Source organism: Monodelphis domestica, chromosome 2, assembly GCF_027887165.1.
Source record: "Monodelphis domestica isolate mMonDom1 chromosome 2, mMonDom1.pri, whole genome shotgun sequence".
Classification (NCBI taxonomy): Eukaryota; Metazoa; Chordata; class Mammalia; order Didelphimorphia; family Didelphidae; genus Monodelphis; species Monodelphis domestica.
In genome coordinates this window covers 237285306-237310652 of record NC_077228.1, presented here as the reverse complement: position 1 = coordinate 237310652, position 25347 = coordinate 237285306, and the positions used below count along the sequence as shown (strand labels likewise).

The window sequence follows — 25347 nt, the reverse complement described above, 5'->3', positions numbered from 1 at the left end:
CTGCCCCTACAAATCTTGTATCCTTACAAACTGTCTCTGCTCTTGAGGAGCTCACAATCTAATGGGGAGAAAATAAGCAAACAATTATATACAAAAAAACCTATATACAGGATAACTAGGAAATTATCAAGACAGAGAATATTAGAATCGAGAGGGATATTATTTAACAGAATTGGAATTCTGACTTCTAAAATTCTATAAGTCTGACAAGTTAAATATTGAAGTCATTATGGAAAAAGTTGATCAGTGAATTGAGATATCCCTATTTCATTACCAAGGCTTTTCATAGAAATGATTGGGTATATTTTTCCTTCATTGGTAAGAGCATTAGTCTTGGCAAAGATCTTGAGCACTGTGTGAACTAGGGCAAGTCATTTAACTTTTCAGATCCTCATCTATGAAATATTCAATCAGTAAGCATTTATTAAACATTTTCTATGTGCCAGACACTGTGCTAAGTAGTGGGGATATAAAAAATGGCAAAAGATAGTAAGAGCCCTCAAGGATCTTGCAGTCTAATGGGGGAGAGAACATGCAAACAAATTTACAGGAAGGAAGTTATGTACAAGATAAATAAGGAAATAGAAGGGTCAGGGAAGTGTTCTTTAGAAGGTAGGATTTTAGTTGGGACTTAAAGGAGGAAAGATAGGTTAGTAGTTGATTCCATGCATAAAGGATAGCAAAAGAGAATACCCAGAGGCAAGAGATGGGAGTATCTTCTTTATGGACTAGACAGAAGAGCAGGAGTTGGAGAAAAATGTGTAAGAAGACTGGAAGGAGAAGGGGACTAGGTTATGAAGGACTTTACTAATGCTACTTCACAAGATTATAAGGAAAGAATTTAAGTTTTATATGTATTGAAACAAGATATTAACTTATTCTTTTTGTTTGCAACTAAAATTCCACTCTACACTTGTGAAAAATTGAGAGAGAAAAAGGAAAATAAAATCCTAATGTTATTATGAAAATCATTTTTAACCTTGTGTACCTCCTGAAAGAGGACTCAGAGGCTGAGGGGGTCTATGAATTTTTTAAAATCATGGTCATGCATGAGATCAAGGGAAGCTAGGGTATCTCTATCCCCAGAATTCTTTAAAAAGAGTATCCTTTCTAAAGTCGGGACACTCAACAAAATTGGTCTCTAGGATCTATTCCAGTTGTGATTTTATGCAATATGACTATTATCACTATCATGCTTTCCATTATTAGAGGCAGCTGGGTGGTACAGGGGATAGACTACTGACTTTGGGATTAAGAAGGCCTGTTCAAATTTGACCTCAGATATTGATTAGCTGTATAATCCTAGGCAAATCCTAAGCAATTTAACTTCTGTCTTCAACTATACCTCCACAGGGTTATTATTGTGAGAATCAAATCAGAAAATATTCATAAAGATCCCTGCATATTGGAGACCCTTAACAAATGTTTATTTCCTTTCCTTCAATACTGGTCCATATTAATGAAATTCATATCAATAACTATAATGATTAATTAATAATTAATAAATCGAAAACTGGAAGGGACCTAAGAGATCATGTCTTCTAATTTTATAGACTTAGAGCCGGAAGGATCCTCAAAGACCATCACCTTCACCTTCCCCCTCATATATGATGAGGAATTGAAGCCCAGAGGAGTTCTGATTTGTCCAAGGCCACACTGGCAATACATTTCCAGAGATTAAATTCCCGTTTAAATCTAAGTACTCTGAAACCAAATTTTGATCTTTTCCCACTATATCACTCTTCATTCATTGATCACTAAAGTCTCTTCCATCTCTAAACCACTGGTACAAAGTCCCTTTGTAAGAAATGGAGGGATCATAATCCTTCTTTTCTTTATCCCTCACTTCTAGGCAGCTCCCTGCTTTCAGGAAGTCCTTTTCTTTATTTTTCCTCCCAAGATAGGCAGAAGCACAGCATGACCACCGCCCAGATCCAGCTGCAAGTTCAAATTGTGGCCAGGACTACAGGAACAATATTTTTCAGATTCCCCAGCTGGACGCCTCATAAACATTTCAAAGCCTGTGGCAGTAAATACACACAACTCAGCTTGGTTTGGGCGTCTTCCAGGGCAGTTTGGAAATTCAGCTTCCCAAGCGGGGGGGTGGTGGTGGTAGAGGATTTAAGAACCGGTTGCATCCCAATTTATTTAGGACATAATCCTTTCTCATTCCATCCCCCACATTAATTAATGTATTCATCAATTCTTCACATCTACAGAGAGCACCTACTCAGAACTGGGTCAGTATCAGGACCTCAGATCCTCCCATAGTCCTTCCCACTATTATTCGAGCCCCTCCTTAAGGGTAAGTGTCCCAGTGAGCTTGGAAGCTCCTGATTGGAGGGCGGGGGCAGAGGGCGGGGCCGGACGTCTCTATTGGCCAGAGCCGGGAGCTCTAAGCTCGCGCCGGGAGTCTAGGGGCCACTCACTGGGGCTAGTCTGGGAACTAGCGACGGGCGCCTTCTGGGAGATTTGATGGAGCCGTCTGTAGAGGCTGCAAGCTCGGAATCCGCGAGGCGGCGCAGTACGCACCTGTCCTCTGCAGCGGAGAAAGAGGAAAAAGAGGGGGAACCGGAACCGGAGCTGGAGCCGAAAAAGAAGCCGTCTCACTCATCGAAGAGGCTTGGGCGGAGGTGAAGGGACGCGGGGAGAGGGCACAGGACAGGACCCGGAGGGCCGGAGTGGGGGGTTGGGAGAGAGATGACGAGAGCGCGCGATGTTGTGACGTCAGAGACGTTCATCTTTGACCCCTGGGATGTTGCAGGAGCCCCTCACCGGCTTCCACATTGTAGGTCTTGAGCTTGCATGCCTAGGCGGGACCGCATTGCCGGAACTTCCCCCTCCCACTTTGACAACTTAATGGTTTTGCATTTTTTACATACTTTTGAACCAGTGTGACTTTGGAGAATTCATTCCTTTTTTAAAGTCAGTTTCCTCATGCATCGAGTGAGGGAATGGCAATAGAATCTTAGGATTTAGGATCACCAAAGAGATCTTAGAGGTTATTTAGACCTCGACCTTCATTTGTTAGGTGAGGAACCTGACTCAAAAAGGTGAAGCCATAGTGTCCAAGATCAAAGCTGGTTAGTGGCAAAGCCAACACTAGCTTTTTGGCTTCAGATTCAGAACTCTTTTTGTGAGGCTGTCACATTAGGTTGTCGGTTTCTGTTTCATAATTTTATGAGAACTGGCTGGGTTCTCTTCATGACTTTGCCACTTCCTTCTTGACTTTGGACAAATCATTTCAAGAGAGCTCTGGAACCCTCATTTGTAAAAGGAGGGGGTGACATGTACAATATAAAAGGAAAAAAGGAAAGGAGTGGATTAGTTGTTCCCATTGGTCCCCTTTACTGCTGATAGTTTGTGGCTCAGTTGATCTAGTATGAATGATATCATTTCCATTCAGACTTTTCTTGTCTTCTAGGACACTGATCTCCAAAGTTAGTTCTGACCCCAAGGGGTATATGATCAACCAAGTGAGGATGGCAAATTTGTTACATGCCACCCTCCCTGTAGTAGCAAATTCTAGGGTTTATCTTCAACTCAACCATACTTACCTTGAATCAACATTCTCTCATTCTTTCTCTACTTTCCAACTGCAAGTCTTTTCTCTTCTGAGCTGGGCACTGGTCCTGTAGGGCATTTATAACCTAACCAATATGGACTTCCACAGCATTCATTCTATATATATCTGTGGGAAAATTGCCCTTCCCACTTCTACCTCTTCTTTCCTCCTCAACAAATCCAATCTCTTCCCAGAGCATCATATATATGTTGGAAGGTAGGTGAATTGCCTACTTTCATAGAGCCTCCTCCCACCACCCCATTCCCATTTTGGGTAGGACAGAAAGAGTCCTACAAAATGAGCAGGCATGAATGGATTGTGAAAGGTCACAGATGCCATTTATTATATTTCCACCCCTCTTCCAAATTGCTCTGTTATTGTTGAGGGCTCCAGGATCTTTCTCATAACCTATGTTAACAATTGAATTATTAATGTAATTTGTGACACCCTTTTCTTTCATTCTATACATCAATAAGCATTTATTAAATATATGATCTTTAAACATTATTTAATTTATATATAATTAATTATATTATGTAATATATTAATTTTCTGATGTTAACATACTATAACAATGTAATATAATAAATAAATTATAGTATTTTGCTAGGCATTAGATACCAAAAAAAGAAGAAACAATCCTGTCCTCAAGGAGTTTACATTCTTAAGAAGCAGATAAAAAGTATATATCTGAGAAAATTGCAAGCTAGGTATGGTACTGTCTCCAGATTTTCCGGGTCTCTGCCTCTGTCTCCCTGTCTCTCCCTCTCCCTCTCTCCCTTCCTCCCCCAACCCCTCTTCTTGCTGGCCTAGGTCTGCCTTCCTCACTCTGCTTGCACCTAGACCAAATGGCTTCTTCCTGTTTTCAGCTTCTTTTTGATTATTTTCTTACCTCATTAGATTGTAAACTCCTTAAGGCCAGAGACTGTCTTTTTCTTAGCACTTTAGCACAGTGCTTTCTGAAGACAATGTTTCCTCTATGATATAACTTGGCCTTAGTCTTTGAAGCAAATCTTTTGGGTTGGCTGTTTTAGAGGACATGGCATCTAAGGATAATGGGAAGAGTGGAATCACCTAGAAGTCTTTAATCAATCAACAGGTATTTAACTCAGGTTTCCAGTATCTTGAAGTATATTTTATAATGTGAGTAATGGTGCAAATTCTGAGTAGTTAAATTGAATTTCTCTGCATGAAGTTTATGGACCAGAAAACTCAAGGAGAAAGATTTCTTCTGTCTTAGTCCTAGTCCATTTTTTACTAATAGGTCTTCATGTTTTTTCCTTCACTAAAGCATGGAAGAGCGCCAGAATCTAGTCTTTCGAGAGATGGTCAATTATGAGCCAACTCCCTTGCCAGGTGAGAAAGCCTGAAGCTGTCTATGCACATTGTTTGACTTTTGCAGGCCTTATGGCAGGGATTCATAATTTGTGAACTTGTTTTTTAAATATTTTGACAACTCTGTATTATACTATAACTGCCATCCTTTGTAATTCTACATATTTGATGCCTTTAAAACATTATTCTGAGAAGGGCTCCTAAGGCTTCATTAGATTGCCAGAGGCCTCCATGACACACAAAAAAGATTAAGAACTCCTGCCTTTTTAATTTTTCATCTTTTTCATGTTTAAGTCCTTTTTCACTTTCAAAGTTCCAGGATTTCAATGTTTTTCCTTAATGTTTCTCTTATTCAGTTAGAAACTATGACAAGAACACCAGTGAACCTGTCAGTTTTTACCTTTCTTCACTGGAGGAGCTTCTGGCATGGATCCCAAATAGTGATGATGCCTTTAACATTGCTATGATCCCCCTAGCAGCTCGACAACCCTCACTTCAGAGTGAGAGGCCTCGTACTCTATTGTGCCATGACATGATGGGTGGTTACTTAGATGACAGGTGAGTGAATTTTCCCCCTTTACCCAGTAAAACAGTGGTCAAAATGGGAGACCAATGAGGTGTAGTTTAAATAGAGTCTTGAGTCAGCAGTCTGAAGAACTAGACTGCATTTTCTAGCTCTGCCTGTGCTACTAAGTAGCTTTGGGATATCGATATTTCGGATAAGTTATTCTCTGTTGATTCTATGATCCTATAACTTGGTTTCTCTCTTGATTCATTTAATTAACCATCTTTCTGTAGCTTTACAGTCTATTCTATGTTTGGTAGACTGATGCAAGATTTGTTGTAGAACATACAGAGACTTTACCTGAATAAATTATGGAATCTCACCTTTTTTGGAATTATCTATTATTATTTATTGTTACTTATCTATTGTTATTGTTCTTCTGAGTTTGAAAAATATCTCCCACTAATGAAAAGCAGTGTGGTATAGTGAAGTTGTATAGGACCTGGAGTCAGAAAGACTAAATTCAAATTACAACTTTTGACACTGTCCTTGGGCAAATCACATAGTCTCCTTGGATGGATCACTGTTTTCCTCATCTGTAAATGAGGGAGTTGGACTTAATGGTTTTGAAGGTCTCTTTCTGTTTTAAAGTCTAGGATCCTTTGATCAAGCATGTCAAACTCAAAAAAGAAAACTGCTTCCTGGGGAATTGTTTTGGAGAGAGAAATGAGTCTGAATAGACATGGATGAGTTCAGTTATTCAATTCAACAAGCATTTTAAAAATGTTTTTTTAATTAACTTAATCATCTAAAAATATTTTAGTATGTAAAGATCATAAAAAAAATAAAGCTTCGATTATGCAATTCAAAAATGCATGTTAAATTTCACAAGGAAGTAACAAAATTGACTTTTGTGTTCACTTTTGACATGTTTTTTAATTTTGTGTATCTTTTTAATGTTTTATTGCTTTTAATGTTTTTTATGCTCATTACCCAACAACTCACACTGACCTTATAACGAATTAGTATGGTCAAATTAAAAAAAAATCAACCCCTTTCCCTTTTCTGAAAAAATTTTTGTCTTATTCTGTAGCAATATCATCATCTTTGCCAAGAGATGGGAGGCATACTTTATCAGTAGACTTCTGAAATCATGAATAGTCACTGTATTAGAGTTCTAAAGTTTTTCAGAGTTGTTTTTTCTTTACATTATTGTGGCCATAGTGTAAATTGTTCTCCTGCTTCTGTTTGTTTAATTCTTCATCAGTTTATTTGAGTCTCCCAGGTTATTCCAAATCTGTCATTCATCATAATATTCCATTACATTCATAGACCCTAAAATGATGTGCAGTTCTTTCTGATTCTTTGCTAAAACAAAAAGTATTTTTGTATATATGGATCTTTTCCATTTCTTTAGGGTATGTGCCTGGTAGTATTATTGCTGGGTTAAAGAATATAATGATTTTTGGGCATTATTTCAAATTGCTTTCTGGAATGATTGTACCAATTAACAGCTCCAGCAAAGGTACGTTAGGATGTCTGTCCCCTCAGAGTTCTTCCTAAGAGTAGTTTTAATTTGGTTTTCTCTTATTATTAGTGATAATTATTATTATTATTATTACTACTACTACTAGTGAAAATCATTAGTAGTGATATTATTGGTGATTTGAAACATTTTTTGTAGGGTTGCTGGTTGCTTACATTTCTTCTTTTGAAAACTCATATTCCTTGACTACTTGTTTTTTGGGGAATGGCTTTTAAAGTTCTTTATATAGGGATAGGGATTGAATTTGTAATTTCACTGGTATAAGAAATGTCTTTGTGAGGAAATTCCCTTGGGCATCTTCTCTGCAATTTTCAGTCTTAGAGAGTTGGCTTTGACACTGAGAAGTTGACTGACCCAATTTGTCACAGAGCTAGAGATAGAAGTGTTCTTATATATTTGAAGTTTCTATATATCTTTAGTTGCAGACCTATATCAGAGAAATCTGTTGAAAAGGTTTCCTTTCAAATTCTAATTGCATTGATTTTGTTTAAGCAAAAGCTTTCAAATTTTAGTTAGTCAAAAACTATTGATTTTAGTTTTTTGTGACCACTTCTTTTTGTTCAGCAATGAAATTTCTTGCTCTCCTTAGTTATGAAAAGTACCTCCTTCCCTTCTCTAGTTTTTTAATACCTGTATTCATTTGGAATTTTTTGCAGTGTGTATGTAATATAAGATATTAGTCCAAATGAGTTTCTGCCAGGCTTTTTTTCCAGTTTTCTCAGTAGTTTTTGTCAAATAGGAAGCCTTTATCTCAATAGTTGGCATTGTTGGGTTTATTAAAAACCTCATTATTATGTTCATTTACTTTCTTATCTTACTTATTTAATTTATTCCTTTTCTAACTTTGCTATTTTTTTAATGAGCATCAACTTTGCTCTGTTTTAAATGAACATCAAATAGTTTTGATGATTACTGCTTGATAGCAAATTGGAGATCCAGTACTACTTCATTCTTGCTTTTTTCCCCTTATTATTTTCCTTGATGTTTTTGACCTTTTGTTCCTCTAGGTGAATTACATTATTATTATTTTTAATTCTAAAGTAATTTCCTTAGTGGTTTGGTTATTGTTACACTATATTAATTTAGGTAATATCACCTTTTTATTTTATTGGCACACTCTAATTATGAATAATATATGTATGTACATGTGTATATGTGTACAATTATTTGTCTTCCTTTTTCATATAAAAAGTATATTGTAATTGTATTCATATATGTTGCAAGTGTCACTTGGTATGTATACTCCCTAGTTTCATGGCAAATGTTTTCCCAGAACTTTCTGTGTGCAGAGAACTCTATTACATGCCAAAGTAGGAATAAAGATGAATAAGACATAGTACTTGCCTTCATAAAGTTTTCTTGCTGGTAATTGGGGGTGAGAGTAGGGAATATGGCATATACCCAGATAATTTTCATTCAAATAAGAACCCAAATGTATAAGAGAGATACAAATAGTTTCCAGTGTCTTCTCTTTGGAAATTATTTTCCATGTATTTCCATTACTTTTCATTTTGTGTTTCATTTCTTAGATACATACTGTTTCCCTTCAACAGAACATAAATTTTTTGAGACCAAGGTCAGCTTTGGTTTTTGCTTAGGACATAGTTGGTGAATAATAAATGCTTATTGAATTGAATTGAGTTTCACATTTGCTTCCTTGTGATTTGACTTACTATTCCTTTACCTAGGTTTATTCAAGGCTCAATGAAAGAGACTCCCTACACCTTCTACCACTGGCAATTCATTGACATCTTTGTGTACTTCAGCCATCACACAGTCACCATCCCTCCAGTGGGCTGGACCAATGCTGCCCATAAGCATGGGGTCTGTGTGCTGGGTAAGAGTGATGGAAGGCTGAATCTGGCTGTGGTTATTAAAGATGCCATAGTATCATAGGTCAGAGGAATGTGGGAATAAGAGAAGATCAAGTCACTTGTTGTAGACTGGAAGTATGTAGAAATAAGTTGGTTCTTTGTTTCATAGAGCTGGAAGGGGTCTTAAAATCCAAGTCCCTTCATTTTGCAGGTTAGGAAATAGGCCCAGAGTTTCAATGGCCTGCCCCAGTGTCATAGGAAGGATGTTGTTGCATAAGTAACAGGTGGCTTGGCAATCCAAGATCGGAATCCAGATTTTCTTTCCACACTGCCTCTTTAGCTATAGTGTAGTAGAAACCTGGTTTTGAAATTCTCCTATCTTCATTTTTGGCTCTGGATCCTTAGTCAAATTGCTTAAGTCATTTGTGCCTTCATTTCCTCATCTGTTAAATGGATTTACTAATACCAATCTAGTAGGATTTCTGTCAGGATCAAATGAGATCATGTAAATAAAGTATTTTGTAAAACCATAAAAATTTTTTATAAATATCAGCTAGCATTACCACCAGAGGGAGTGGTATGGAGTGGAGGGAAGAGAACTGGCTTTGGCATCAGGGGAGACTTGGGTTCATATCTTGCCCCCAACACTTCTTTACCAGCATGACCATGGGCATGGTCTCTTTGAGCTTCAGTTTCCTCATCTGTAAAAAGGGTACAATAATGCTTGTAGCAACCTTACAAGTCTGTCGTGGGGATCAAAAGAGAAAACACTTAAGTATTTTACAAACGTTAAATCAATCAAGCATTTATTAAACATTGTTTAAGATACTTTTCTAGGCATTGGGAATATGGAAGCAAAAGTGGAACAGTAGCACCTTACCTCAAGAAAGTTATGTTCTGTTGGGGAAGGGAAGGGAAGGGAAGGCAGCCCATGATGGGAATTTGGAAAGGTGAGGGCAGAGGAAGTATGTAGAGTGGCAACATGGTACAGATATGGCCTATAAGTAGCATGGGGGCTTGACTCAGGGCAAGGCAAAGTGAAAGCTCATCAGAGACCAGTGTCCCAAGGACAAAATAAAAGATTTGGTTCAGGGGGATATGGGGACACCGATCAAAGTGCAGGTAGCTTGACTCACACCAATACTCTGCCCCACTGGAGAAAAGAGTTTGGTCATATGGAGCCCATGTAAAAAAAAACAAAACTTCTACAAAGTAAAAATGAGGTAATTTTGGGTTTGGGGAAATATTTATAGCTGAGAGGTCAGGAAGGGCTTCATGTAGGGAGCTCTACATAAGCATAGGTTTGAAGGAAGTAGGAGAGTTTAAGGTGATGAAGGAGTTCATGCCTGGCCTGTGTAGTGACACCAGGAGGGGAAATAGAGTCTGTGAGCTACAGGTTGGTCTGAGTGGACCATATAGGAGAGTAATGTGTAGTAAAATATAAATGTCTGCCATCATTACCTATCCAAAACTCATTAGCAGACCTATTGGTAGTCTTTTTATTTGCTCCTGAAATCACAACTCTAGTGACTTCATCCAAGCTGTACCCACTCTTGTTTAAATTATCTTCTCACCTGCGTATCGTCAAGGAGCCTAACATTCCTGTCCTGCATCCTAGGGACCTTAATCACAGAGTGGACAGAAGGTGGGAGGCTCTGTGAGAAATTCTTATCTGGAAACCCATCCTCTTACCAGAAAGTGGCAGATCAGCTAGTCCGAATTGCCCAGTTTTTTCACTTTGATGGCTGGCTGATTAACATAGAGAACCAGCTGAGCGTAAGTGTGGCTGTCCATCCCCAGATACCTTTCCCCCCTACTGTGGGTCTCATCTCCCTTGGGTTTCACATTTACCTCAATCTCCACCTGTTCCCCATTCCCTGATTCTCTTCTCCCCTCTCTGCAATGGAATATCATAGTGGCTCAAATAGCCCAGCAGCAGCTTCTCGTTCTCAGCCCGAGCCTCCTCGGCACTTGGACATGCTCTCTGATGGAAAAGGATGGAGTGCTTTCCATATGTGTCTCCAGGACCTTGCCTGGCCAAGTACTCCCTCTAACTCTTGTGCTTGGGTTGGATCAGGGGCCTCTTCTCCCCATTTATGGGGTTAGGTAATCTTTCCTGACTGTGTGCCATCCCTCTTTCTCCCTGCTTTAGGAGAGTTATCTGTCAGTCTCTTATTGAGTGGATGGATTATGGGCTCCAGGCATCAGTGGCCTTTTACTTTTCTATGCTATATGTTTCTACCTTGTTTTACTAGTGGTCTTGTGTGTTATTTTCTATCAGACAGACAGAAATAACATTTATTATAGAGTACTTTACCATGTGCTAAATGTTGAGAATAGAAAATCAAGTTAGCAAGACTCAAGGAATTTGTGTTCTAATGAGGAAGAAAGCATGCCAAGTGGAGTTTGAAAAGTGAAGAGAGAGGAAATATGTGTGATGGTGACATAAAATGCATGTGCCCTGGAAGTAACATGGGTCCCTAGGTCTGGGCAAGACTAGATGAAAGGTTACCCATCAGAAAACAGTGGCCCAAGGGCAGAGCACAAGATGTGGTGGTGATGGTGGGGGGAATGGGGGAAAATTGGGATGAAGCCTAGAGTGCAGACAGCTTGGCTCCTACTAGTAGTTTTCTTCTTGCCCTGACAGAAGAGTTTGCTCACCTAGAGCTCTTTATTACTCTTAAACTCCACCCAACTAGGACAAGGTCAAATCTTTTTCTCCTTTCTCACAGATGGCTGCAGTGAAGAACACTCCTTCCTTCCTGCGCTATCTGACTGATCAGTTGCACCAATATATACCAGATGGATTAGTGATTTGGTATGACAGTGTGGTGAAGGATGGCCAGCTGAAGTGGCAAAATGAATTGAATGAAAGTAATAGGTGAGTTGATTTAACAGTGGCACCTTAGTCCCTGTTTTCCTTGTCTCCTGAATGTGGGCAAATGAATGAAAAAGATAACCATTCTCAACTCAAAAAGAATAGTTAATATTATGGATCAAAGGTAGTTGCCAGATTAACTCAGAAGAGCTCTGAGAAGGAGCTGTCCTTTATCCTTGCCTTTCCAGGCCAGGAATTAGCTAACATTCAGTATCCCCACTTCTGCCCCCCCCCCCAAAAAAAAATGTCCTTCCTATCTTTGGAGATTAGGAGCAATTCCTGCCTTTTAGAAGCTTATAATCTGAAAGATACTATTTTTTTAGCTGCAAGGGCAAGTTAGTTTCTCAGGAATCCTGTCTAGGCCTCACTGCAGGAAGAAAGGCTGAGAGAAGAGGGTGGGCTAGGATGACCCCTTTCCAGTTTTGTGTCTCTTACTGCTTCCCAGGATATTCTTTGATTCCTGTGATGGTCTCTTTACCAATTACAACTGGAAGGAGGCACACTTGGAACGTATGGCATCAGTTGAGAAGCGCAAGGCAGATGTGTATGTAGGAGTGGACATATTTGCCCGGGGAAATGTCGTGGGAGGTGGATTTGACACAAACAAGGTGAGTTGACTGGGAGAGGTGGAAGAGGTTTTGTTACTATTTGGGGGTGGTAACCACTTTTTCAAATTGGTTGTTACCTTTTTCACTTTTCCCTTTATCATGGAGGAGGTAGGCATTCATCATTCTTATTATATATAATATGATGTATATTATATTAAGAAATTAAGCTTTAGAGATTTGTGGACTGCCTGGCATGGTGGTGACAGGGTTCACCTGAATAAGTGACAGTGAGTTATAGAGAAAAGAAACTGGAAGTCTCAGAGTTTGGGAACCTGTATGCCAGACCCTGCTCTGCTGTTCTCTGATTTTGAGCAAGTCTCTTCTCTGAGAAAAGGAAGGCTGGTGGGGAAGCTGAGGGCAGGGGTAAGGATAGACTAAATGATTTCTAAGGTCCCTTTGAGTTGTATTGTATGAATCTAAATCCTGACTTTCAGATCATTAAGAGGTACTGGATAAAGTGCCAAATTTAGAGTTGGAAGACTCAGGTTCAGATCCTCCCTTATTGCTTATGTGGCATTGGGAAAGTTACTTAACCCCTCTGGGCCTCGGGTTCCTCATCTGGAAAATGAGGGAGTTGGGATAAATGAGGTCCCTTCCAACTCTAAATCACTGATCCTATAAATTCTTGTGTAATTGGTAATAGCCTGGATCACTAGGCTTGGACACATTTTGAACATACAGATGGACAAATGGTTGACTCTTACATTCTTTGTACTTTTTCAGGATGGTAGAGCTGGTTTAGGAAATATTAATAGCATTTTTATACTTTTTAATTCCTTGGTCAGTTTAGGTGATGACCTGGGGCATTTAATTTTGGGAGATGATGGCTTGGTAATAAGTTTTTGGTATTATAGCTTATTGCAGGAAAGAGGAAAGGGGAACTTGAGGAAAAATAGACAATCAGTATGTCTCTTGAGTTGTCAATCCTTTCCCTTTTCTGTTTCTATAGGGAGATTCTCAATAATTAATTAAGCTTTTAAATGACTAAGTTAATGTAATTACTGAACACTTCTCATGCCTGTTGATTCTGGTAATGGAAGGAGGTATGAGTTTTCCTGCATTCCTAGGCACTGTGGACATTCCTTCTGACTTTCACCCTGTATTGCCCTCTTATGGCCAATCTATGAAACTACAGACTGCTCAGATAGGCCTCTGCAAGAATCTCAGCAGTAGAGGAAGTCATTCACGCAACAAGCATTTATGAGGGCTATTTATGTGCCAGGCACTGTGCTAAGTGCAGGAGATGGAGAGATAAAAGTGGAATAGTATCTGCTCTCAAGGAACAAATCTAAGAGCTCATCAGAAAAATGTGAGGGGGTAGCTGGGCAGTGGATAGGGCGCCAGGCCTGGAGTCAGGAGTGGATTCAAATGTGGCTTCAGACAGTTCCTAGTTGTGTGACTTAACCCTGATGGTCTAGCCCTTGCCTTTTCTGTTTTAGAATTGCTACCAAGACAGAAGGTCAGAGTTTTGTTTTGATTTTTTTATTGAAAATTTCAGAACAGGCTGATGGAAAGTAGGGGATTACATGGCCTACATTTGATGAGGAAACAGAGACCCATTGATTCACACTCAGATGCTGAGAGAATTCTAATCTGTATTCTTTCTTAGCTTCAGAGAAGGCAGAAGATGAATTCTTTTTTCTTTTTATATGATCAATGTTTCTCTCTGCCTTCTGTCTTTCTGCAGTCACTAGAGCTGATCCGGAAGCATGGGTTCTCAGCTGCTCTCTTTGCTCCTGGCTGGGTGTATGAGTGCTTGGATAATAAGGATTTCTTCCAGAACCAGGACAGGTGAGCTCTTGGTCCAGTTGGGGCTTCTAATACTGGGTCAATAGGTCAGAGAAAGGGACCTCAGATTACTTTTTTCTAGGAAAGTCAGAAAGCTTGGCTGCCCCCAGGTAGGAGTGTCCTAGAAATAGGTGGAAATGCAGTGAGGAATGGATGATGGGATAGGGACTAAGGGACCACTTTCTTCAGATTGACATTTTTGGTTCGTGAAGCTACTAGGACCTAGGTGATTCAGGAAGCATGAATGTATATTTTGCTCTCACACAGTGTTATATTGTCTATATAGGTCCTTTGTTTCTGTCAATGATTTCTTGGGCATATGCCTGCTAATGAGATTACTAAGCCAAATGCTTTGAATAGATTAGTGTCTTTTCTTGCATAATTTCAAATTATTTTCCAGAATGATTGGTCCACATCACAGCTCTACCAGCAGTGTATTAGTGTGCCTTTTGGCCCCCTAATTTTGACTGTTTCTGTTTTCATTTTTGTTTTTTATCATTTTTGTTGATTTTGTAAGCATGAAGTAAAACCTCACAGTTTTAGTTTGAATTTCTCATTATTAATGATGTGGAAGAAACTTACAAATGATTGTTGACAATTTTCATTTCTTTTTTTGAAGGCTATTCCTATCCTTTATGCACTTATATATTAGACTCTTGGTCTAATGGCTCTTGGTCTTTTATATTTGTCAGTTTCTTACATAGCTTGGAAACCAACCAGGCTTTTATCAAAGCTATCTCAAGGCAAGAATAAATTTGTCTTGGATGGGGTTGGGGAAAGCTATAAGATAGAATGATTGAGATTGAGGGTATACTGAATCTCCTCTTTATTATATTACTTGAGTTCTTCCTGCCCCCACATGTCTTTGTGTAGGTTCTGGAGTTTGCTCGAGAAGTACCTGCCCACTCACAGCATTTGTTCCCTACCCTTTGTCACCTCATTCTGTCTGGGCATGGGAATACGGAGACTCTCCTATGGACAGGTGTGTGGAGTATTTGTGATCCTCTTGTTCCCTTGCAATCATGCTGGGTTGAGGGTAAAGCAAGAGTTTCTCAGTTGTGCTGAATTAAAAAAAAAATTAATTGGTGTGCTTTTCTTCTCTCTCTTTTTTTAATCCCTTACCTTCTGTCTTGGAGTCAATACTGTATATTGGCTCCAAGGCAGAAGAGTGGTAAGGACTAGGCAATGGGGATCAAGTGTCTTGCCCAGGGTCACACAACTGGGAAGTGTCTGGGGCCAGATGTGAACCTAGGACCTCCCATCTCTAGGCCTAGCTCTCAATCCACTGAGCTACCCAGCTGCCCCCTGGTGTGTTTTTCTTTACAAAATTATAATTTCCAGATATACCCCTTCCTGCTTGGTACCCCAGACAATGAATCTTCCCTTGTATTACTTATAACTTGTATTATATTTCTGTAAGGGGAAGCATACTCCCTTTTGCCTTCTAATTTCCATAATTTCATGAGAAATGGAAGGGACGTTTGCTTTGTGTGACTCTGAATAAGTATAGAATTGATATCCCACTTTGATCTCTGTCCTCTCCTGCTGCCTATTGTGTCTTGTGTGACATAATAGAAATCCCTCCTTGGGTCTTTTTTTTTTCCTTTTAGGAGGAGACACTGGGACCCTGGTACCATTTGAGTGCTCAGGAAATCCAGCCCATCTTTGGCGATCATATACAAGAAAATGGGTCTGGTTGGTTGAGGATTCACAGCTGCTTGATGGATGCCTGGAATGGAGGAAGCTCCCTGCTTGTTCGTGGGATGATTCCTGTCACTACTGGGAAAGTGACTATGAGGTAGGTGAGTGATTAGGGATTGGGGACTTTCAGCCTCTATTTTGACTTTGGCCTGGCTGCTTAGCTGGCTTTCATAGTAGGGTAAAGTGCTAGAGGGCCAGGGCAGAAAGGTTTCAGCATAAACTCCAAAAAAGGCTGACGGCTGACTTGAGTTTTTCATTTAGGAATTACATAGCTGATTCCTTGGCGACCTTAAATTAATATATATCAGTCTTTTAAAGTGATTCCCTTGTAACATGTTGTATCTTGGTTTGAGGAAGTTCTGGTTTTAGTAGCCATCACTAGCAAAACAGTTAAATTCTAGACGGGAAAGGTAGAGATTCTAGAGTTCACAATATTCAGTTATTGTTGTGACTTGAGGAACTTGAGCCTAGTACCTTAGTAGGGTTTCTCTAAGGTCTCTCACTGCATACTTTTTGTCCTATAGGCTTTTTTCTCTGCAGGTCCTAGCACCACCAAAGCTTTTTCTGTCCTTAACATATAAACTAGAAGGGCGTACAGATATTGCTGTTGCATTGGAGCTCTCTACCTTAGATGTTGGAAGATGTAACATTGGAGACATCTCATCTTTACATGGTGAGATACTGGGACAAGTCTGGCTCTTACATTCACTAGACTTCTGGTGACTTTTCTTCCCTCTGGGTTCTCACTTTGGTTTCAGTGATCCTTTCTGAGCAAAAGTCTGAAAGGATTCAGATGACCCATAGGATGGAAGAAGTGGGAGCAGTATTGTAGCTTCCTTGTTGGCAAGGACCCTGGCAGTGGGTATTAAGATCTCAGCTAAATTGTCTGTGCCTTCTCCCTTCCTTTAGGGAGTAACAGAGTTCTTAGTGGAATCTGCAGTTGGGACAATATTTCCCAGAATGATCATCTTATAAGTAGATTAGAAGAAGAATTCACTTCTGCTTTCCTTTTTAGATTGATCCCAACAATCTAAGACTTTATTTGTCTTCAGGCTTAAGAAGCTGTACCTCCAACTGGGTGTGTGATTTGAGTGAGCAGATAATGTTGCATTGAGTAGATGAGAGGGTGGGGAGCTCTATCATGGAGTGATTTTCTTATTCAAAATTCAGTTTTACTAAAGGGAAATCAGGTGTCCCCAACATGACAGCTTCACAAATAGATGGTTTGGCTCCCTTACTGGTTTTCTTCCTGGTTTCCTTCTTGGCATTTCAGATTTGGGGGTCTGGCTGGAAAAATAGAAATGAGCATCTTGTTTTCCCTGACTTGTTTCCCTAGCAGAGCCAAGTATTAGGCACACTCCCAGACCTCTCCAGGAGCCCCCAGCCAAGCTGCTTGGGTGGGTTGATAGATGCAACCAACAGTTCAACGGGGGCTGGATCCGTCGGTGAGTCCCCTTTCCCCAAGGGTGTGTTGCACTGTGCAGGGGCTGGCCAGACCATGAAGATGGGCTAGAGGAGTAAGGATCCTCGAGTTGAGAATTTCTAGGACTAGAGGGTGCTAGGGGAACTCCTGGTCTAAGCTGTTCTTGCCTGTTGGAACAGTAGTTTTCTAGGACTCTGCAGGGTATGAATCTTAGTTGTACAATTAATTTATTGTCTCTGGAGTTCTAAGCCTTGGACTAGGGGCTTTGTTGTTTTGCTTCCTTGCCCCACTGCTACTCTAGGACTGGGTCATGGTAAGTAGTCAACCAGTATAAGCAGTGGAGCTGGAGTTTAGCCACTCAGGGAAGTAGTAGGGGATGCCACTCAATGAAGAAGCCCTTCTTTCTTCCTTTGTTTTCCTAGCTTGTCTCTTCTCTCTCCACAGCTGCTATGAAGTGAATCTTCAGAACTGCTTCTTGCAAGATATCTTTGTAAATTTCTCACGCCCCTTAGGCAGTCAGAAGGATGAAAACTTTACTTGTCGCCTTGGAGAAATCCAGGTGAGGAATCCTGGGTATATATAGGTCCTTTCTAAGACTATGAGAGAAGCTTGGGGTCCTGGGGGCTCAATATGTTAAAGGCTTAGGTTCATCTCTCAGGGAAAGGGGATAATATTGCTATAAAATTGGGAACAAACTACAATGCTTGCTGGTAATATCCCTTGTCTGTGGGTAGAATGTGCTAGTGTCCAACTTGTGAATAGCACAGGGATTTCTCATTTGGGGAATGAAAGAGGGATTTTACTTTCTTTCTCTTGGCAGGTAGTGGATGCAGACAGCCTAATGACACCTTTGCCCCAGGTTCGGGACATTACTGCCTCCCACACCTGTTGGCAGCAAATCCACTCAGAGAGAAACAGATTCAAAACTAAGCTCCTTCTCAGCTGCACTCTTCGCTGGTCCTACCCAATATCCCAAGCCTGTTGCTTCCGTGTCTACCATTTGGGAGGGAGTTGTTCTCGTAGACAGGAGCTGCTGAAGTCAGAAGAGCCCACGTTCTTGGGTCTGGCCCATGCCAGTATGTACCGTGTGGTGAACCTGGTAGTAGAAGAAGCCCCAGCTGGCCAGGAGTGCTTTGTGGACTTCCTGATACAGCCAGTCCCCAAGGAAGGCTTCTTGGTTCCTCAGGCAGAGTGGGGCAGTTTGACCCTGCTGTACTCTAAACCCAATGCCTAAGCATTAAAGCAGAACTCTCTTATTGACTCCATATTTCTTTCCTTATTGTCTTCGTCCCAGACTGGGTCTCCCTAGCTTGATTCAAGGATATAAGAGGGACCTGGGGCTTCTGTGTGGGGGCCTTTGTACGCTTCAGTAGCTGCGTTGAACTGAGGCACTGGAAACTGCTTCTGTTTGTGGGTTTTTTCATCAACTCCTTGAAGCTAAATGTTTTTTTTTTCCTGGGGTGATTTGAAAACCATATTTTATTGCCATCCTTCCATTTATGCTGAAAAGTTTCAAAGTTCAATAGTTACAGGAACTAGAAATACTTAGTTAAGGGAAAGTAAGAGGAAGATTGAGTCTTCATCCTTATATTGAAGGTGGTGGCCATTTTTCTTGACTGTAATCTGAATAACTGAGAAAATGAGTTCAGGTCACAGCTGGAAGTGTAAGAGGCCTAAGGTCTGACATGAGATGCTACAGCAGAGCTTTCTCTGTGAGGTGAGTGCTCCAGGCCTGGTAATTTATGAAGGCTTCATGCCAAGGAAAGTCTTGACTTCACTGTGGAAACTGTGGCCAATGCCCATTGTTTCAGTAGCTGTATGACTGATGAGGAAGGTGTAGCAGTTTTCCTTAATCCCTGTCAACCTTTTTCCATAGGAGTCCATGGATTAAGATTTTAGGCTGGCCTAGCAGAGAAACAGCCCTAGATCTTTTCTAGCCTTGTGTCTTGATCAAGGTGTTATTTGATATGGCATAGAAGTAGGACTTGAAAGACTCCAAAAGTTTTTTTAAACACGTTTTTTCAATTGGACTTTGGGATGAGGTTTTCTGTCTCTCTTGACCCTACCTCTACTCTAACTAGAAGCTACTGGGTTCAAGGAGATGAGAAGCCAGCCAGGCCAATCATAGCCTTTTCTACCTCATAGCATCGGAGCTTGTCCCTGATCTGGCCTGATAACCTTTTGCCATTCAGCAGAAACACTCAAGATAGATCCATTTCACTACATTTTTCTACAGTTCTTTCCCCCTTTGAAAATTTTAGTCTGTACTGAACTTTCTTCATTTACTACATTTCTTCTCATCTCTCACCTCCTTGCCTCTTGTTCTTCATTTTGTTTTTTGTCTTGGATGAATCAGTTGTGTAGCCAGGTATCACTGAGGAGCACCCAACACGTTTGTTGGTTGTGCTTTTCCAGCTTGTCTCCAGAGATTCTTCTTTCTTCATCTTTCATTTTCTTTTTTCCCCCTGTACATGCCTAAGGCTTATCATTGAGCAGTCAGTTACAGGCACTCCTCACTCTTGGCGCTTCTGAGGTTGCTGACCCCTGGGTAAATGAGTGACTCCCTGCCTTAGGGCTGTTAATCCTGTTGCCTTGGCTACATTTTGATCATTTCTCTTAGTCTGTCCTCTGTGAATCTGTGGACTTCGAACCACCAGGTGGCAGCACAGGTCTCCTGGCTTTCTGGCCTTTGGAATTTGGGAGATCCTTGGAGAATTGACAGAGTTTAACAAAGATGTAGAATACCTGAGATTTCTTTGTGTGATAGTGGGAAGATGGTGCTTTGTTCTTCCTAGTGCTCTGCTTTCTTTTTCTAACAGAGAAGTAATTTTTAACCTAGTCTCTAAATTGCAAAACAAACAAAACCCAGCTTTGATCAGAGTATTTCAATGTAATTGATCTCTTTTGGAATCCTTTATAGTTTATGTTTTGCATTTAAAAACATTATTTTGAAAAGGGGTCCTTAGGTGTCCTCAGATACTGCCACTATCACGAGTGCCCTGATCCAAAAGAGAACCTCTGTTTTGAGAAGAGAAGTAACTCTTACTCCCTTTATCTCAGAATTCTACAGTTCTAGTTCTACTAGTTAGTTGCTATGCAGTTACCAATTTGACTTTTGAATGATAGGTGCACTCAATTCCCCAAAATATACATTTCTGGAGTCTTACAAATCTTATCAAAGTTTTAAGTTGAAAAAGTAAGGAGGAAATAGAAAACTCTTAAATATACCATAAAAAGTCGTAACAATAATGCAAAAGAAGAAGATAGCCAAAAGTTTATAGTTGACAAAATCCAAGACAGGACATTAAAATACCAGGAGAAAATATGTTTTCTGAGCTGTTACAGATTTGATGGAATGAGACTAATGCTTGAAATATGTCTTTGGAAGGGTGTGCCTTCCAAAAAAACGGGATCCTTTTTTTTTTTTGGTTTTAGATGTATGGGTAGGGTGGAATGGCTGTGTGTGTTGAATAAAATTGTTTTTTTAAGAAGATATACTCATTATGAGGCAATCTTAGATTTGAAGAGCCATGGGGGTGGAAAAAGAAGCCATTTTATCATTGGAGGCCAGCTTGACAGAAAGATGAAATATGAGAGGTTTGGGCTACAGATAAGCCTTGCAAGTTGGTTTGATTTAGTAGTAATAGAATTCTGGAGAGCTATGGGAGCTCTTATTCCAGTATAGGAGCTAACATTTTGTTGCCTTTAATGATAATTTTAATTTCCATAAAGTGGAGGAACTAACACAGGGTAATTTTTATTTTGGATCTGATTTTTACCAATAAGGAGAAACCCAGTCCATAAGTAATCATACCATCTTGAGTTTTATCATATAGGAGAGGAAAACTCAAAATGATCTTATGTGCAAATTTTCAAAAGGTTCAGAAAAAAACAGGATTTCATAGATTAAAATTCTTCAGGAAAAATCATTCAGGAAGAAGTTCTCAAGAATGAATTCTCAAGACAAAAAGAAAAACAATCTGATAAGGAAAGCTAAGGAACAGGCTGAATCTGATGGGGGAAAGGCAATAAAAAAGGGCTTAAGGGGGAAGCTGGGTGGATTGAGAGCCAGGCCTAGAGAAAGGAGATCCTATGTTCAAATTTGGCCTCACACTTCCTAGCTGTGTGACCTTGGGCAAATCACTTAACTCCCATTGCCTAGACCTTACCATTTTTGGGTCTTGGAACCAATACACAAAATTAGTTCTAAGAGGGAAAGTAAGGGTTTAAAGAAAAAAGATTTAAAATTTTATAAAGATGGAGAAGGGATAGAATCCCTCTTGGGTACACTATAGTGTGATGAAAACTGACAACAAAAATAGTAAAGCTGCTCAGCATCCATTTTGCTTGTTTTCTTTACCAAGGAAAATGATATCTGGACTGGAAGGTATAGAATAAGAATGGCTAGTGGGGAGATGATACCCAAGAGAAGTAAGGAGATATTGAAAGCACCTGGCTGTCCTTAATAAGCTGTAGTCACTAGGCTGAGATAAACTGTCTTCTGGTAATGAAAGAACTGGTGGATGTGATTACTGAGCCTTTCTCAGCATCCTTTGAAAGGCTTTAGATAATAGGAGAATAAAGAAGGGCAAACGACCTGCTTTCTAAAAAAGAGCATAAGAGCATAGATCCAGAGCAGGAAGGACTCTTAGAGACCTTATTTTATATGTGAGGAAGGAAAGGAAATGGAGCCATTGTACAAGTGGTATGTGGTACAAGTTTAGTAGATTTGAAACTGAATGAACAACTAGACTTAAATGGTTTGATGTCATCTTGGAAGGTCTTTAATGGAGTGTCTCAGGGATCTTTGCCTGGCCTTGTGCTGTTTAATGATTTTTGTTAATGATTTGGATAAAAGCAGATGGTATGCTTGTCAGGCTTGCAGATGGCACAAAGCAGGGAGGGACAGCTAGCAGAATGAGGATCCAGAAAGATCCCAACAGGTTAGGACATTGGACAAAACTTAAAAAGATGAAATTGAATATTGGGGGACTGAGATTTTCAGGCTAGAATTCAGTACCAAAGCACACAGGCTTCGTTTCTGACAGTTATGCTTAATAAAGGCAGAAATAAGGACAAGGTGGCTGCCTTCTCATCCTGCCTTTCCTTCTGGCTGAAGTTCATTTACAACTAAGCCAGAGAGGCTTTTTGGAGTGTTTCAGATTGTTATCTGTAACTGAAGGCTTGGATCCCCAGCCAGTGAGTTGGAGTGGAAAGGAAAGACCTAATCTCAGCCTAGGGGCACACTTCCTGGCTTTGTTAGCTCTGTGGTGACTACTACAAGGAGAGGTGTTAGCCACTAGGGAGCAAAGCTGAGGTGCCTGAGCTGACCCAGAAGATAAAAACACAACAGCAAACATTTAGTAGAGCCATTCTACCCAGTCTGACCAGAATTAGTGAGAGCAGGATGTTAACTTCACATCATTGGAGGTGTGAATTGCCCCTCATGTGTGATCCCTGTACATGTTTACTCTCCCTACTGGTGGTGTATATATTTGTAGAGGAATATGCTCTATATTTGATCTTGTATTGCATATCTTATTACTATGATATTTCAATAAATGTCTTTGCTTTAAACTGATTATGTCTTTTGATTGGTTGGAAAATAAGTAAGCATTTGTGGGGGCTCATGACAAATGGACCTGAAGTAGTTCTGTGGACCTCATATAGGGTTGGGCTTAGGAATGTTTTTTTATTTTAAACTTAATGCCCTTAGAATATTGAACTGGATGCTGAGTGAAAAGAGCAGAACCAGGAGAACATTGCACACAGAGACTGACACACTGTGGTACAATCAAATGTAATGGATTTCTCCATTAGCAGCAATGCAGTGATCCAGGACAATTCTGAGAGACTTATGAGAAAGAACTCTATCCACATCCAGAGAAAGAACTGTGGGAATAGAAACGCAGAAGAAAAACATTTCTATGATCACATAGTTCGATGGGGATGTAGACTCTAAATGATCACCCTAGTGCAAATATTAATGGTATGGAAATGGGACTTGATCAATGATACATGTAAAACCCAGTGGAATTGCTCATTGGCTATGGGAGGAGGGGAAGGAAAACATGAATCATGTAACTATGGAAAAATATTCTAAATTAATTAAATACAATTTTTAAAGAAAGATAAAATAAATTTAATGCCTTTAAAGTCTTTAACTTCAGAAACTTAAAATTCAGAAAACCATCTCCTACTTACAAGATAGTCAAAGTTCATTTGAAAATTCTGGGGGCTTAGGTAGACTATAATGAAGTCTGGCACTAATCAGACAACATCCATAGTATTTCTGTTTTCAATTCTGGGCATCACATGTTAGGAATGACACTGATAAGTTGGAGAATGTTTAGAAGGTGGTGACCAGGATGGTAACAGGTCTCAAGCTCATGTCATGAGGATGGGTTGAAGGACATGTTTAACCATGAGACAAAAAGAATTAGTAGAGGTGACATGATAATTGTCGTCAAGTATTTGAAAGGCTGTTATTTAGAAGACAGAATAGATTTGTTCTGCTCTAGACCTCTGAGGGTAGAAATGGGAGCATTGGATGGAAGTCTTAAGGATGCAAATTTAGTCTTGATAGCAAGAAAAAGCCTAATAATCAGAGCTGTTCTATGGCCAATGGAGGAATTTGTTTGCTTGACTGTACCTGTTTGTAATAGTTTTGTTTTTCCTTGGAAGGAGAGAAGGTCAATTTTGGGGAGTTGAAGAAGTAAAATTTTAAAAACAACTAGAAGGGCAGCTGGGTAGCACAGTAGATAACTGGGTTCAAATCTGGCTTTCAACACTTCCTCCCTGTGTGACTCTGGGCAAGCCATTTAACCCCAATTACCTAGTCCTTGCCATTCTTCTGTCTTAGAATTGATATTAAGGGTTAACCCCCCCCCCCCAAACAACTAGAGCTGTCCAAGGGTTGCTCCAACTTTCCCCTTAGTGGGAGTCTTCAAAGCAAGCTTGTATGACAAGTTAGAGAGTATTCTTATTCAGGTACTGGATGGCCTTGGTCTCTAACGTCCCTTCCAATTCTTGTGATTCTATGGGTAATGTACTCACATCCTTCACTTTGTTAACGAGGAACATAACTGCAAGCCAGGGAAAAGATGTGGTTTTTTTTTTTTTGTTTTTGTTTTTTTCTGAGTCAGCAGCTGCTTGGAAATGTGAGGGAGGGAACGTCTCACACAGGTTCCTCTTGTTGACCAGGGTCAAATCTCGTTATGCACACCTGGTGCTCATTCCCAAACACTGGAGTGGTTGTGGATGAGTGTTGCCAGTAGGAATGGTGGTTTCTGGGTGGTGTTGGGGAAGGCGAAGAGACGCTGAAATTTGGAACCATGTACAGTGCCAAGTTTTTTTCTTTTCCGCAGTTATCTGGGGTTGTATTTGCTTGTTTCCTCCCCCCGTTTTTGAGCTTGATGGAGCAGAGGTGGTTTCTACCGTCTGTCATTTGCTCCAATGGGAACGCTCATGCTGGCCCAATCTTCTTAGGTTTGTGTCCTGACTCCTACCCCACCTGTTAGTGCCTCGTACAATACTGATGCCTGGCTTCATTTATTTGCATGTAGTCATTTTTCTAGTAGAGGTTCCTTAGAATATTTTATGCAGAGGAGAGAAAATTTATAGTGGCAATTATTTTCTCACAGTCTGGTGAGCAAGCAATTAGAAGTAAGGGGGTTTAGCAGAGCATGGCAAGGCAGGATCACACAGCCCCAACTCCCTCAGAGCACAGTCCCCAATTCCACCAACAAGAAAGCCTCATATGCAGGAAAATTAATATCTCGGCATTTAAGCTGGTGCCCCTCTGGTCGGTGTAATTGCGCTGAAATAAATTATCTGACGTTTTGAAAAATGAAGAATTCAACTTTTCTCGATGTGCAATTCTGGCAAGAGTTGTGATTTAGGGCCTGAGAATGTCTGCGCCCCCTCCCTTCCCCCCAAACCCCTCCAAACCCAACTCAAACTTTGTTAATCTGCCCTGTGTTCAATTCCATTCCCCTCTCCCCCAATCATTTGTCCTCCTAGATAGAGACGTCCCCAAATGAGGTGCCTCTGGCTCTTTTCTGGCCTCTGCTGACCCACACCTCTAGGGAATGGAGAAAGTAAAAGAGTAAAGAAACCATTTTTAAACAGAAGTAAGGCAGATCCAGTCTCCTGGTCTCTCTAGCCTTTTTTCCCTTCAGATTG

The 25347-nt window shown here is 40.2% G+C and overlaps 2 protein-coding genes across 8 annotated transcripts in view; one reads left to right on the top strand and one right to left on the bottom strand.

Annotated features, from left to right (window-relative positions):
• CANT1 (calcium activated nucleotidase 1) overlaps positions 1-2663 on the bottom strand; it is a 129163-nt gene extending 126500 nt beyond the window's left edge. The window contains exon 1 of the mRNA XM_056817395.1: positions 2533-2663. The gene's annotated coding sequence lies outside the window, so the exon portion shown is untranslated. The remainder of the gene's footprint in view (positions 1-2532) is intronic.
• On the top strand, positions 2282-22742 carry ENGASE (endo-beta-N-acetylglucosaminidase). Of its 7 annotated transcripts, none has more exons than XM_056817388.1 (14): positions 2282-2305; positions 4857-4921; positions 5257-5458; positions 8640-8788; positions 10384-10541; positions 11498-11646; positions 12089-12251; positions 13939-14042; positions 14913-15021; positions 15650-15837; positions 16265-16413; positions 17077-17185; positions 17608-17722; positions 17984-22742. In XM_056817388.1, the coding sequence occupies exons 2-14, from the start codon at positions 4858-4860 to the stop codon at positions 18395-18397; spliced, it is 2073 nt and encodes a 690-aa protein (XP_056673366.1). In that variant the 5' UTR covers positions 2282-2305; position 4857; the 3' UTR covers positions 18398-22742. The 7 variants fall into 7 exon arrangements, with proteins under 7 accessions (XP_056673366.1, XP_056673365.1, XP_016286223.2 ...); XM_056817387.1 differs by lacking the exon at positions 2282-2305 and adding an exon at positions 2388-2633 and having other exon boundaries at positions 17080-17185; XM_016430737.2 differs by lacking the exon at positions 2282-2305 and adding an exon at positions 2388-2633.
• The last annotated feature ends 2605 nt before the right edge of the window (positions 22743-25347 follow it).